The 14,249-nt window shown below is 49.2% G+C and overlaps 1 protein-coding gene across 1 annotated transcript in view; it reads right to left on the reverse strand.

Moving 5' to 3' along the window:
• Window positions 1-564: 564 nt before the first annotated feature.
• Window positions 565-14,249, reverse strand: part of NFX1 (nuclear transcription factor, X-box binding 1) — a gene marked incomplete at its 3' end in the record, with an annotated part of 129,141 nt that continues 115,456 nt past the window's right edge. Inside the window, exons 14-16 of the mRNA XM_029913306.1 lie at window positions 8,636-8,715; window positions 7,638-7,868; window positions 565-638 (exon numbers count right to left, since the gene is read on the reverse strand). Of these exons, the coding sequence (XP_029769166.1) occupies window positions 565-638; window positions 7,638-7,868; window positions 8,636-8,715 (385 nt within the window). The remainder of the gene's footprint in view (window positions 639-7,637; window positions 7,869-8,635; window positions 8,716-14,249) is intronic.

Consider the following 14,249-nt stretch of genomic DNA (forward strand, 5'->3'; position numbering starts at 1 on the left):
AGAGACCTGGCAGTGAGGGAAGAAGCCACATAGACAGCATTTGCACCCCTTTACTTTTCAGGCCTTTGTCATGGTCTTGAAAGGAAGAGACAAAAGTGCTACCCAGCAGTAATTATACTTTAGGATTTAAAAAGTCCCCAATATCCTCCTGTTGTTTCCAATATAATCCAAATGTAAATAAACAGAATGAAGAAATTTAGAAATAATTTAGAGCCATTGGTATAGTCTGCATCTAAATAGCTCTGGATGGCTAGAACTCTGTAGTGTTCCAGGGACGGGAGATCCTAGCCCTGATATGCAACCAAAGTTCTGCTCTACCTCCAATCAGCAATGAGAGAAGGAATATCTTTCAGTACATACTGGTCAGCAAATAAGTTCAGAAGAATAGGGAGGGGGAAAAAGAACTATAGGGTAGCTCATTTAATTTGGGAAAAGTGTATATAACAGGGCAGGTGAACCCAATAGGTTACCATATAAAAGTCAAATGCAGAAACCCTAACTTTGAGAAACTGTAGAAGAAAGGAAGTCGAGAAAAGGACAAGGAATAAAATAACCAGTACAAACCTTTGATATGTACTAGATGCTTCTGAGCAAATCATACTCTCCTTTCTTCTTCCACATTCACACTGAAGATCAACCTGTTATGCCATGAAAGCAGTAAATCAATTTTTTCTCTTTATTTGTAACAAATATATCGGAAATCTAGTCTTCCAAAACATTATACAGGCTTAAAAAAATGCTAATCTTGAAAACTCATTTGTTTTTTTACTAAAAATTCAATTATTTCTGTATATAGTTTCTACGGTAGACATGAGCTAAAGAAAGAAAAGAAAGATTACTTACCTTCTGTAACTGGAGTTGTTCTTCAAGATGTTTGGTCCCTATGTGTATTTCACTGTGGGTACACATGCGCTCCATGTGACCAAGACTGAAGATTCTTGCTAGTGGCCATGCCTGCGCTCTTGCTTGCCTCATGCTCTGACCTGCACCAGCAAGTGTTTCTTCACATGGAAAAGATTCTATGGTTGGGCCCTACACACCATATGTCCTGAGGGGAAATGAATATTCCTACTATTTTGGACTGTCTACCGACCTTGAAATCCTCCAGGCTTTCCATTAGCTTGCTATGCATTCATTTGGCAATGATCAGTGCCTGCCATGCTCTGATCAACAACTGTTCGATCTTCATGCATCCAGTTACTGGTTGTTTTTTTAAAGGTTTACTCAAACCTTTCTGATGGCCATCACTTCAGCTAGAAAGGTAAGCAAATTGGGGGCCCTAAGAGCTAATCCACCTTAGACCATATTCCATAAAGATAAGGTTTCCGTAAATTTGTCCCCAGAGTAATCTCCAATTTCTACATGAATCAGTCCATACACTTACCTGTGTTTGTCCCTAAGCCTCATACCACCAATAAGGAACAGAGACTCCATTCCCTGGATGTGTCTCAGGCATTGGTATTCTATCTTCAAAGAACAAAATCCTTTAGGAGGTCACCCAGGCTCTTTGTTGGCATTGCAGAATACATGAGAAGGCAAGCAATCTCGTTGTAAAGATGAAGTGGATATTGGGGTGTACCTTGCTCTGTTGCCAGTTGTTGAAAACTCCTCCACTGCATAGTGAGGGCCCACTCCACCAGAGCAAATGCTGCTTCAGTAGCTTCATTTAAGGGCATACCTCTTGTTGACTTATGTAAAGCAGCCACGTGGAGTCCCTGGTGCACATCTCAGCTGATGCATCCTTTGGGACCATGGTCCTTCAATCCTCAATACCACAATACCATCTCACACACCCCTTCTTCTTGAATACTATTTGTCAGTCACTCACAGGGAAATACACATAGGGACCAGCATTCAAAGAAGAAGGAATGGTTACCTATCTTCTATAACCAGAGTTCTTTGTGATGTGTTCCCTGTCTGTATTCCATTACCTATCCTCCTTCCCCTCTTCTTCAAGGCATAGAAACACTTGCTGGTGGACTCTTTCCAGCAGTTGCTAAGAATGACTAACAGCTGCCAAACATTTCTACTCTAGGTTTGATGCCTATCCAAATACTGTGCTGTGAGGTGAAGCTGGTCCTGGATTTGGATGTCTGAGCCTGCTCTTGTCCTGCATCAGGATATCTCGGAAGGGTTGAATGCTGACTGGCGGATGGGATGACAGCCGAAGAATGGGAAACCAAAATTGTCTTGGCCACCTGGTGGTGATGAGGATGATTGCCACATCCTCCCAGATCTTCCTGAGAATTTGAAGTAGGAGTGGGATGGGGGGAAATGCGTACATCAGACTGCCTGACCATGGGATTAGAAGGGCATCATCTCTGGAATTCTGTCCCTTTGCCCCCTTGCGCAGCGCATTGTTTGGTGTCCTGCAACACAAATAGGTCTAGAAATGGGGATACCCATTGTTGGAATATGTCTCCTACCACTGAGTCATGAATCTCCCAATTGCGTTCTGTCGAAAAGTGACAGCTAAGGCTTTCTATTAGAGTTTTGTGTATTCCAGAGAAGTGTACTGCTGACAGCATTATTTGATGACGAATGCACCAATTATTGGTGGACCATCTCTATACAAAGGGGTGTAGATCTTGCTCCCCCCGCCCTTTGCTTGTTCATATAGAATACAGTTATGTTGCCCAACATTACCTGAACATGTTGGGAGTGGATAAATGGTAAGAACCATATGCAGGCTTCCTGAACTGCTTTCAGTTCCAGAAGATTTATATCAGAGGGGTAGCTGCGTTAGCCCTAGTCTACACTGTGGGGGGACATGGGGGATCGATCTAAGTTACACAACTTTAGCTACGTGAATAACGTAGCTGAAGTCGACGTACTTAGATCGACTTACCGCGGTAAGTCAACTCTGCCTGCACCTCTCGCGGGATGGGAGAGGGCTCGGGGGTCAATTTACGATCCCCGTTGGATCGATCGCTGCCTGCTGATCCGGTGCGTAGTGTAGACATATCCTTAGTCTGTATCCACAAAAACAAGGAGTCCAGTGACACCTTAAAAACTAACAGATTTATAGGAGGGGTCAATGTTCCTTGTACCGTGTGTTTGTTCAGATGAGTACCCCAGACTTTGAGATAGGCATCTGCCATCAATGTCTTCTGAGGAGTGGGGAGTGAGGGAACTTCTATGCACAGCTGTTCTTTGTCCTGCCACCAAGCTACAGAGTCGTGTACACTGTGAGGGATCATAACAAAACTTGTCCAGGCAGTGTTTACTTGGCATGTAAACTGTCTGAAGCCAGGTTTGTAGGCAGCAGAGTTGTGATCTTACAAATGGGGTCCTAAGTGCAAGATGCCATATGACCCAGGAGGATGAGGCATGTCTGAATCGATGTCAGTGGACTCTTTCTGAGCTGATTAATCAGAATGTTCATGAACTTATCCATGGGGAGATAAACTCTGGCTCTAAGTGAGTCTAGAGTTGCTCCGATGAAATCTATGGTCTGTGTTGGAGTTAAAGTGGACTTTTCTACATTTATGCAGATTCCTACAGATGTTTGGAGAGTGAGTAAGGATGAGGTTGATGAGGGTGCCTTCCGACAAGACTTTCCCATAAGAAAGATATGGATATGGGCTATTGAGTTCTGCTACTACTGAACATGGATATGGACGGAAGTGTGCTGCTACTTCTGGAAGCACTTTTATGAATACTCTGGGTGTTGTTGCTAATTCAAAGGGAAGCACCCTGTATTGAGAGTGGTTTGTACCTACCACTCAGGAACCTCCTGTGGGACAGAAAGATATCTATGTGAAAATAGGCACCCTTGATGTCAAGAGTTGTGAATCATTTTTTTCTGTTCAGGCAGGATTATTGATGCCAGAGTGACCATTCTGAATCTTAATTTTCAGACAAAGAAACTGAGGTGATGGAGGTCTAACGTGGGTCTCCATCCTCCTGTTTTCTTGGGGATCATGAAATATTTGGAATAAAAACTGTTTCCCTGGTGCTGGCACCTGCTCTGTGGACCCTTGATGAAGTAGAGAGTGTACTTCCTGTAAGGTGCTCCTTCATGAGAGTGGTCCCTGAAAAGAGAGCGGGAAGAGGATTTTGGAGGGGGAGGGGAAAGGAACCATTGTGTAATCAAAGCAGATGACACAGAAGACCCTTCCATCTGCTGTGATTGCCATATATGGAAAAATTGGGCCAGCTAGCCACCAAATCGAATTTCAGGGGTGGGAGAACATGGCTTCTGGGTGAGTTGGCTGCTCTTGGAGGTCCTGTCAGAAGTATTTCTTGCCTGATAGTTGAGGATGGAAAGAGCAGCATTCTGCTTGGGTCTTTGCACTCTGCCTCTTTTGTGGCAGTTTGTACCCTTTCCAGTGGTAGAAGGGCTGAGCTGGTGGTCCAGGATGGTGCAGGATTATTTGCTATATTTCCTCCTGAGAGCTGGTCTATATAAACCCAGGGAGCAGAGGGTCACCTTCAAGTCTTTTAATGGGGGGTAATGACTCATCAGTCTTTTGGCTGAATACGCTGTCTCCTTCAACTGTAAGTACTCCATAGTGGCCAGGACTTCTCTGGGGAATCCTGAGGAGTGAAGCCAGTTTTTTCCCCTCACACCACAATGTTGGTAGCCATTGATCTAGAAGCTGTATCAGCCATGTCTACCGCTGCCTGGAGGGATGATATAGCCACCAATCTACCTTATTCAATAAAGGGCCTGGAATTGCCTCCCCAAGGAAGGCAGAGCACTTGTCTCTAAATTCCGAAAACTTGGAATAGTTGGCAAAATGATACTTTTCCAGAAGCACTTGGATACTGGCTATGTGGAACTGCAAGCTTGTTGATGTAAATTCCCTCCTTCCCAGAAGGTCCAGACATTTCACCTCCTTTTCTGAAGGGAGGTATCTGCTTTATTGTTGTCTACTCCTTTGTGTGGCAGCTTGCACCACAAGCAGTTCGAGGCATGATGGAGTAAAAAAGAAATCTGCTCCCTTAGATGGGACAAAACTTTTCTCTGCCCTCTTACATGTAGGTGCACATATAGTTGGAGTATGCCACACCACCTTGGCTGTCTCTAGGATAGACTTGTTCACTGGGCGCACCATCTTACTCCTTCCAACACTCTGGAGAATATCCAGCAGTTTGTGGGATAACTCCTGGACCTCCTCCTGAGGGAATCATCTCAGCCACCCTTAATAGACTCCTGGAACTGTCTCTGGTCATCTGATGGAGAAGGCAATGACACAGCGACCACTTCGTTGGGAGAGGAAGATGATATACCCGATGGGATGGGTGGTACCACAAGATCCAGTTCTTCTCCCCCTTCTTCCATGGGCTCTAGAAGGAGCTCAGGATGGTCTCTTGTGAAAGGGGGGGAGGATGCGATTCTCTATGTAACTGCACTGGCTCTGTATAAATGGTATATGGGTTCCATGGTCCCCACTATGGACAGTGATATGGGTCCATCATGGGTTGTCAACATCTCCCTGTTGAGAACCAGTGCTGAAATGATGGGAGAATGTGGACTGGACTAGATAGTGATATCCTCGGTAGTGATATACTTCTCGCCAGATGGAGGATGATGGTATTTGTCTCCTCATACTTGAGCTCCTGTAGGAAGTCTTTTGGAAGCCTTAGATTCCAAATGCAAACATGACAGTACCATCAGTGCATGTAGCTCTTAGACTTCTTTGGTAGTGGAGGTCGAGACTCGTGGCATTTCTCTTTGCTCAGTACCGATGGCAAAGTGGTAGTGGCCAGAGAAGTGTTAGCCTTCTAAGCCTCAGAATAAGTACTGTGGGTCTTTGGGGATTTGGAACCAGAGCGTGATGATTCAAATGACAATTGGGGAGGGGACTTAGAGGAAGAGTTTTCTCTCGAGGACAGAGATTGCTTCTCTTGAGTGGAGGAGTCCTTAACTGTATTCCTATTCACCCAGGTATCAAAAATGATGGTAACTGGGGACATGCTTCTCAATACCTTTGACCAATATACAGGACGGCTGCCTGGCCTGCATCAGACTGAGGTTTCATTGCCTGCTCCATAAAATGTATTCTGAGCCTAAAGTCCTGCACCTGGCAGGTCCAGCTAGGAAAGGAGCAGCAGATACTGCACCTGGTAGAGAAATGTACTTCTCCCAGGCAGCATAGACACCTCTGATGATTGTCACTGACTGGGAAGGCTCATGGGCAGGAGAGGCAGTTTTTGAATCCCAGTACTCCCAACATAGCTCAGTCTTCATGCTGGGAAGAGGGTGGAGAGATAGGGTTGGGGAAAAGCGTCTAAAAAGGGAAAAAAGGTTCCCCAGTCCCTAACTAAATACACTATCTAATAAAAAATATTTTAAAACTATATACAGATAAAGTTGAAGGAAGAACTTTGAGGACACTAGAGTGTTCCATCTCAGACCACGCAGCAGTAAGAAGGAACTAGAGAGGTTGTTGGCTGCATTGTCTCTTACAACCCACAGTACAAGAAGGATGTGGAAAAACTGGAAAGAGTCCAGCGGAGGGCAACAAAAATGATTAGGGGGCTGGAGCACATGACTTATGAGGAGAGGTTGAGGGAACTGGGATTATTTAGTCTGCAGAAGAGAAGAATGAGGGGGGATTTGATAGCTGCTTTCAACTACCTGAAAGGGGGTTCTCCAAAGAGGATGGATCTAGACTGTTCTCAGTGGTACCAGATGACAGAACAAGGAGTAATGGTCTCAAGTTCCAGTGGGGGAGGTTTAAGTTGGATATTAGAAAAACTTTTTCACTAGGAGGGTGGTGAAGCACTGGAATGGGTTACCTAGGGAGGTGATGGAATCTCCTTCCTTAGAGGTTTTTAAGGTCAGGCTTGACAAAGCCCTGGCTGGGATGATTTAGTTGGGGATTGGTCCTGCTTTGAGCAGGGGGTTGGACTAGATGACTTCCTGAGGTCCCTTCCAACCTTGATATTCTATGATTCTAACCTAGGTTCGGAGAACAAGAGTGCAGCTATGGACCAATGGACACTAGTAGCAAGATCTTCCACTCTCAGGCTCATCAAACACATGTACTCACAGTGGAATACACATAAGGACTAGCACTCGAAGAACCATCATTTTCATTGGGAGATTTGGGTGGTTATTTTGTTCACATCTACTATAGTGAAATATATAGAGTTTGATTTTCCCTGCTTCTGAGCAAAGATCAGATGATGTGGGTGTGTGAAGGAGTCTATTCTATGTGGTTGCCCCCAGCAGGCTGCTCTATGTTATGTCATTAGCTTAAGTTCACTATGATTTTATATCAATTGAGGACAAATTCAGCTCTCCTCTGCCACATCTCCTTACCCATGCCAAATCCCCACAAGCAATAGAGAGCTAGCTTATGCAGGAGCAAAAAGTGAATGGATCACATCTGAGGATCTGGGACAAATATTTTAACAGACAGAAATCTGGCAGGTACTTTTGCTCAAACTACTAGCCATTCTACTAGTGGCAATTTAAAAAACAAAATAACCATGAAATACATAATGCTTTATCACATATTAATATAATAATTTATATCAAAACTTGCATACTGATAGTATGCATCATCTTGAAAGTTTCTATGTCAGTATTTTAATTTTTTTTATGATCGTTCATTATTGACTGAAACCTGTTCATTTACAGACGGACAAATTGTACACTATGTTCTGTGTTCCAGAGCAATCACCTTTGTGTTGCAAGAAGTTGTAGGACAGGGTAAAGATGGATGGCACGGAGCCATACAGGGATGATTACAGTATAGTCTCAGACTAGTACATGGCTGTTTGCACTCTTCATTTATGAGACACACCCCTTTGTGACAAATCCTTTTACATTTGTGCATTCCACATTTTAACATTTGATTGCAGCGAAGACCACAAGAGATGTCAGTGAGATGACAGGGAATATTGTTCCGCAGCTGGAAAAGGAAAAAGACGGTATAACTAACAGTGAATGTGTTGTTGTAAAGTGTGTATTCTCAGATACTTTTAATCATGTTTATATTTTAATATAGCATAGATTTTTAAAAGAAAATTATCTATGGTTTTGCACTAAGCTCTTTGCAATCTATTTTAAGCCCAAACCTGAGTATATATAGGTCATGTCATACCTGAAAATACTGCATCAGGTCTGTACACATGTGGTCTAAAGAAAGCAAAACTGCATCTGATCGTTTTAAACTGCATGAAACAGTGTACTTACAAACACTATCAGCACAGTCTCTGTGGGTAGCAATTTTGTGGCTACTTGGGGAGTAGTCTTAGGCTAGGTCCACACTACCCGCCCGATTCAGCGGGTAGAGATCGATCTTCTGGGATCGATTTATCGCGTCTCATCTGGACGATCCCAGAAGCGCTCCCCCGTCGACTGCGGAACTCCTGCTCGCCGAGAGGAGGAAGCGCTGTCAACGGGGGAGCTTGCCTGCGCCGCGTGGACCCGCAGTCAGTAAACTTAGTTCGATCTAGGAAACGTCGACTTCAGCTACGCTATTCTCGTAGCTGAAGTTGCGTTTCCTAGATCGATCCCCCGCCCCAGCGTGGACCAGCCCTTAGAAAAGTAAATATCAAGTGCTTACTCTAAGTTACAAAGTAACGTGTAGTTTAGCAATAACAGCCCACATAAAGCTATCGCTCATTTGTAATTAAAAATGTCATTTGTAATTTGCTCAATAGCAACCACACTTACTTCATGCTTGCCCATACACCATTTTTGAGTGAGGTATGTACAGGGTGGGCACTTCTCTTCACTATGGCAGGTATGGTACACTGCAGGCATAGAAATACAAAATCAGGAAACAATTCTTAAGTACTTTAGTTCACTCAGACATTTTAGGTATATTACAGAGCCTTTTATATTCTAATTTATTCTTTCAGAACCACACAATTTATGTTTGTATGGTATTCTATTATGTTTAAATTTTTTAAAATCAGGATGACATGTTAGCTGCGTAGACATTCCTTCCTTCCTTCCTGGAGTTCCTGCGCTGAACGGTAGGACATTTTGAGTATTAGCTTTAAGAGCAGTGGTTTTCAACCCATGGTCCACAGACCCCCAGGGGGTCCGCAGACTATGTCTAAGATTTCCAAAGGGTCTGCAAATGAAAAAAGGTTGAAAACTACTATTCTAGAGCATGGCACAAGAAAGCATTGTCAGTAATTTGATCAATTTGTTCTGTACTATGCTTTGTATCAATAACATTTTCTGCAGATATGGCTAACAAATTCTTCAAAAACTTTGGATGGTGCATGAAACCCCAACATTTTACCTGGAAAAAAATACCATTATATTCATGGAAAGGAAAAATTTAAATATACCTAATCTGGTTCATCTTTCGAACAGCAAAAGACAGTTACCTGTTCCGTAACTGGCGTTCTTCGAGATGTGTTGCTCAGGTGTATTCCACAGTAAGTGTGTGTGCTTGCCACGTGCACCGGTGCCGGAAGTTTTTCCCTTAGCATTATCCGTACTGGGGGAGCACCGCTGCGACCCCTAGAGTGGCGCCTCTATACCCTGCTATAAGGGGAGCTGCGCGCTCCCCCACCCTCGGTTCCTTCTTGCCGGACAACTCCGACAGAGGGGAAGGAGGGCGGGATGTGGAATACACCTGAGCAACACATCTCGAAGAATGCCTTTCTTCTTCGAGTGATTGCTCATGTGTATTCCACAGTAGGTGATTCCAAGCAATAACTGTTGGAGGTGGGTAGGAGTTCACGATAGTTCGGGACGAAGTACCGCCCTACCGAACCCGGCGACATCCCTAGACTGGGAGACGATCATGTAATGCGAAGTAAATGTGTGAACTGAGGCCCAAGTGGCCGTCCTACAAATGTCCTGAATAGGGACATGGGCTACGTAGGCAGCTGAGGAGGCTTGAGCCCTCGTTGAGTGCGCCCTAATGATCGGTGGCGGGGGGACCCCTGCCAGATCATAGCTCGTGCGTATGCATGAAGTGATCCAGCGGGAAAGCCGTTGGGTGGAGATAGGCTGCCCTTTTACCCGCTTGGCTGAGGCAATAAAAAGTTGCGAGGATTTCCGGAATGGCTTGGTCCGATCCACATAAAAAGCCAGCGCCCTACGCACATGGAGTGTGTGGAGGCGGCGTTCCTCATTAGAAGAATGGGGCTTAGAACAGAGCACAGGAAGAAAGATGCTCTGTTCCATATGGAAAGCAGAGACCACCTTCGGGAGGAATGCCGGGTGTGGGTGGAGCTGGACTTTATCCCCGTGGAAGACCATGTAGGGGGGTTCCGAGGTTAAGGCCCTAAGTTCCGAAACACGTTGGGCCGATGTGATCGCTACAATGAAGGCCACCTTCCAAGAGAGGTGAGACCAGGAACACATGGCCAGGGGTTCAAAGGGGGGCCCCCGTGAGTCAGGGCAAGACCAGGTTGAGGTCTCATTGCGGCACGGGGGGGTCTAGCGTACGGGAATGAACGGTCGAGGCCCTTCAGGAAACGGGAGATCATTGAGTGGGAGAAGATCAAGTACCCTTGCACCGGCGGGTGGAAGGCCAATATGGCCGCCAGGTGCACCCTGACTGAGGTGGAGCGCGGCCAGTTTGGGATGGAGGAGGCGCGCCCCGTCCTGGGAGAGGAGGTCCAGGCGGAGCGGCAGTGCCCTTGGGGGGGCCGCCAAGAGGCGTAGGACGGGCCTGTACCAGTGTTGACGGGCCCACACTGGGGCTATGAGAATGAAAGCGGACAAGGCGAGAGTCACCTTCTGAAGGACCTTGGCGATGAGGGGGAACGGGGGAAAGGAGTAGAGGAGCTGGCCCGACCACCGTAGGAGGAACGCATCGGAGATTGCGCCCTTCCCCACCCCTCCCCTCGAGCAGAACCGGGGGCAACGCCGGTTCTGGTGGGTTGCGAACAGGTCGATCTGGGGGACTCCCCACTCCAGGAAGAGCTGGTGAGCAACCTCTGAGTGGAGCAACCACTCGTACTGGGGGGAGAAGACCCTGCTGAGGCGGTCCACTTGCATATTGCGGACGCCCGGGAGGTGGGTTGCCCTCAGGGAGATATCGTGGCTATACAGAACTCCCGTAGGTTCAGGGCTTCCCGGCAAATGGCTAGAGAGCGAGTCCCGCCTTGCCTGTTGATGTAGTACACGGTGGCGGTGTTGTCCATGAGGATCCTGACCACCCTGCCGCGGAGGTGCGTGAGGAAAGCCACGCATGGGAACCACACCACCCTGAGCTCCTTGACATTTATGTGAAGAGAAGTTCAGAGTCGACCACGTTCCCTGGGTCTGCACGTTCCCTGTGTGGGCTCCCCAGCCAAGGTCCGAAGCATCGGACACCAGGTCTATGGATGGGCTGGCATCCCAGAAGGGAACTCCTTGCAGCATATTGCTTGGGCTAGACCACCACTGAAGGGAACCCAGTATCGGGGACGGAACCGTAAGCATCTTGTCTAGGCCGTCCCGAGCTTGGGAGAATTGGGAGGCTAGCCAGATCTGGAGGGGCCTCATACGGAGTCTGACATGGCGGACCACGTACGGACACGCCGCCATGTGCCCCAGAATTCGAAGGCACACCCTCACTGTGGTCACCGGGAAAGCTGTGACTAAGGCGATGAGATCCCTTAGGGTCTCGAACCTGTCCAGGGGTAGAGAGGCTGTGGCCCTCGAGGAGTCCAGCAGAACCCCAATGAACTCTATGTGCTGAACAGGAACTAATGTTGATTTGGTCTCGTTCACCACTAGGCCGAGACCGGCGCATGTTGATAGGAGCAGCTCCATGTGGGTCTTTACCTCGGAGCGGGATTCCCCCTTGAGGAGCCAGTTGTCCAGGTAAGGAAAGATCTGTACACCCTCCCGCCTGAGGTAGGCCGCTACCACAGCCATACATTTCGTAAAAACCCTGGGTGCCGTGGATAGGCTAAACGGGAGGACCGCAAACTGGTAGTGGGTCCATCCCCACCAGAAAGCGGAGGAAGCGCCTGTGCCCCTCGAAAATATGGATATGAAAATACGCGTCCTGAAGGTCTAGGGCCGCGTACCAGTCCCCTGGGTCCAGGGAAGGGATAATAGAGGCCAGAGACACCATGCGGAACTTGGAACAGACCAGAAACTGGTTTAGGTCCCCCAGTCAAGGATGGGCCTGAGGCCCCCTTTGGCCTTCGGGATCAGGAAGAATGGGGAGTAGAACCCTTTGCCCTGGAATTCCACGGGTACCCTTTCCACCGCCCCCAGGTGCAGAAGCCGGTCCACCACCTGCCCCAGGAGGCGGACATGCTCCGGGTCCCCCCGGGGCCATCATGGAGAGCGGGTGATTTGGTGGGGGTGAGGTGAACTGCAACATGTAGCCCTTGGAAATGGTACTGAGGACCCACTGATCCGATGTTATGTGGGACCATGCCCTGTGGAAGGCAGACAATCGGTTGCAGAACACAAACTTTATTAAACCAGGGGGGGGTCTCCCTGGCAACAGGCCCGGTGCCCCCCTGCAAATAGTCAAAAACGGCTCTTTCCCTGCCTCTTGCCCTTGGAGGGCCCAGGCTGCGGGGCAGAGCGGGACTACCGCTGAGACTGGCATTTCTGGTCTCTGGGTCTTTTATACGGGGGCTCGTATCTGCTCCTCGCAGGTTGAGCCGCCAGAAGCGATTTGGCCTTGTCTTTGGCCGGAGGGACGTAGAGGCCCAAGGTCTGCAAGGTAGTGCGGGAATCTTTCATCCCATGCAGCCTGACGGCCACCTGGTCCGCAAAGAGCACCTTCCCATCGAACGGAAGGTCCTGCATCAGGAATTGGGCCTCCGTCAACAGTCCTGACAACAGGAGCCACGATGCCCTGCGCATGGAAATCGCGGAAGCCATCGAGCAGGCCGCAGTGTCAGCTGCATCCAACGCCGCTTGCAGGGCCGCTTTAGCAGCCGCCGCCCCCTCTTCCACCAGCACCTTGAAGTCCTTCCTATCCCGATCCGGGAGGAGGGGCTCGAACTTAGGCAGAGACTCCCAAAGGTTGAAGACATATATCTGCTCAGTAAGGCCTGGTGGTTGGCTACCCTAAGCTGGAAACTTGCAGAGGAATAAAGCTTTCTCCCAAAGGAGTCCAGCCGTCTGGCGTCCTTATTTTTGGGGGTGGGCGCGGGCTGGCCCTGTTGCTCCCTGTGGTTTACTGATTCCACCACGAGCAAGTTGGGTGCCAGGTGGGAATAGAGGTATTCGTGGCCCTTGGCCGGCACAAAGTCTTTCCTCTCCGCCTTCTTGGAGATAGGGGCCAAGGAGGCAGGGGTTTGCCACAGGGTGTTGGAGATGTTGGCAATACCCTGGTGCAGCGGCAGGGCCACGCGGCCCGGTGCCAAGGGAGACAGGACGTTGAAAAGGGAATCGGACGGACCCTCCATCTCCTCGGCCTGCAGCTGGAGGCTGGATGCCACCCGCTTTAGCATGTCTTGGTGTGCCCTGAAGTCCTCCTGTGGGACTGAGGGTGGAGGCTCCGTTATGGTGTTGTCCGGTGTCGGAGAGAGGGCCCACACGAGGCCGGGAGCCTCGGTCGGTGCCGGGGCGTCGAGCCACAGATCAGAATCCGAGCACGGGTCCGCCGACTCGTGACCCACTGACTTGTCCCGTAGGCGGCCGGACGAGGCTGATGGAGCCTGAGATGCTCCGGTGACCAAACGAGCCCCCGTCTGGGCTGGCATCGGTATCCACACCGTGCAGGCGAGCGCTCTCAGTGCCTCTCTTGGTGCCTACGCTCTCTGGCAGGCGGTGTTGAGGGTCCCTGCGACTCCCGTCCTGACGGCGACCCGGATGGTCTGCCGGTGTCGAGGGTGGGTGGGAGTTGCAAGAGAGCGACCACTGCACGCCGAGCCGTGCGGGGAGCGATCCTCGGAGTGGAAACTGCGGCTGGCTGGAGAGGTCAGGTGGGCACCCAATGGAGGCTTGCCACGAGACCTGGGGCCCGTGCTCGGTACTGGCAGGTCCATAACGTCCTTCGCAGCCTGCAACGCCTCCGGCGTCGACGGCATCCGTACCGGTGGGGATGCATGGGCCGACGGTGCCGGGCTGCTCCGCTCCACACGAGTCGTAGGCCTTGAGCCCAGAGGGGACCGAGGGCTGCCCAGCGCGGGACCAGCCTCCCCCTTTTCCTTGCCATGGTGCTGCTGCGAGGCTGGGCTCTTCCCTTGCTTTTTGGAGGGAGAGCAGCGCCGACTGGTCAAAGGGGCCTCGCTCCGCACCGACTATGCGGCGGCCGGTGCCCAGTCCGAACGGTGTACCGGCGTTGGGACCAGCACCGACTCCATCAGGAGAGCTCGAAGTCTAATGTCTCTCTCCTTCTTGGTCCTTGGCTTGAACAACC

This window comes from Terrapene carolina, unplaced genomic scaffold, assembly GCF_002925995.2.
Source record: "Terrapene carolina triunguis isolate 2854851 unplaced genomic scaffold, T_m_triunguis-2.0 Scaffold580, whole genome shotgun sequence".
Taxonomy (NCBI): Eukaryota; Metazoa; Chordata; order Testudines; family Emydidae; genus Terrapene; species Terrapene triunguis.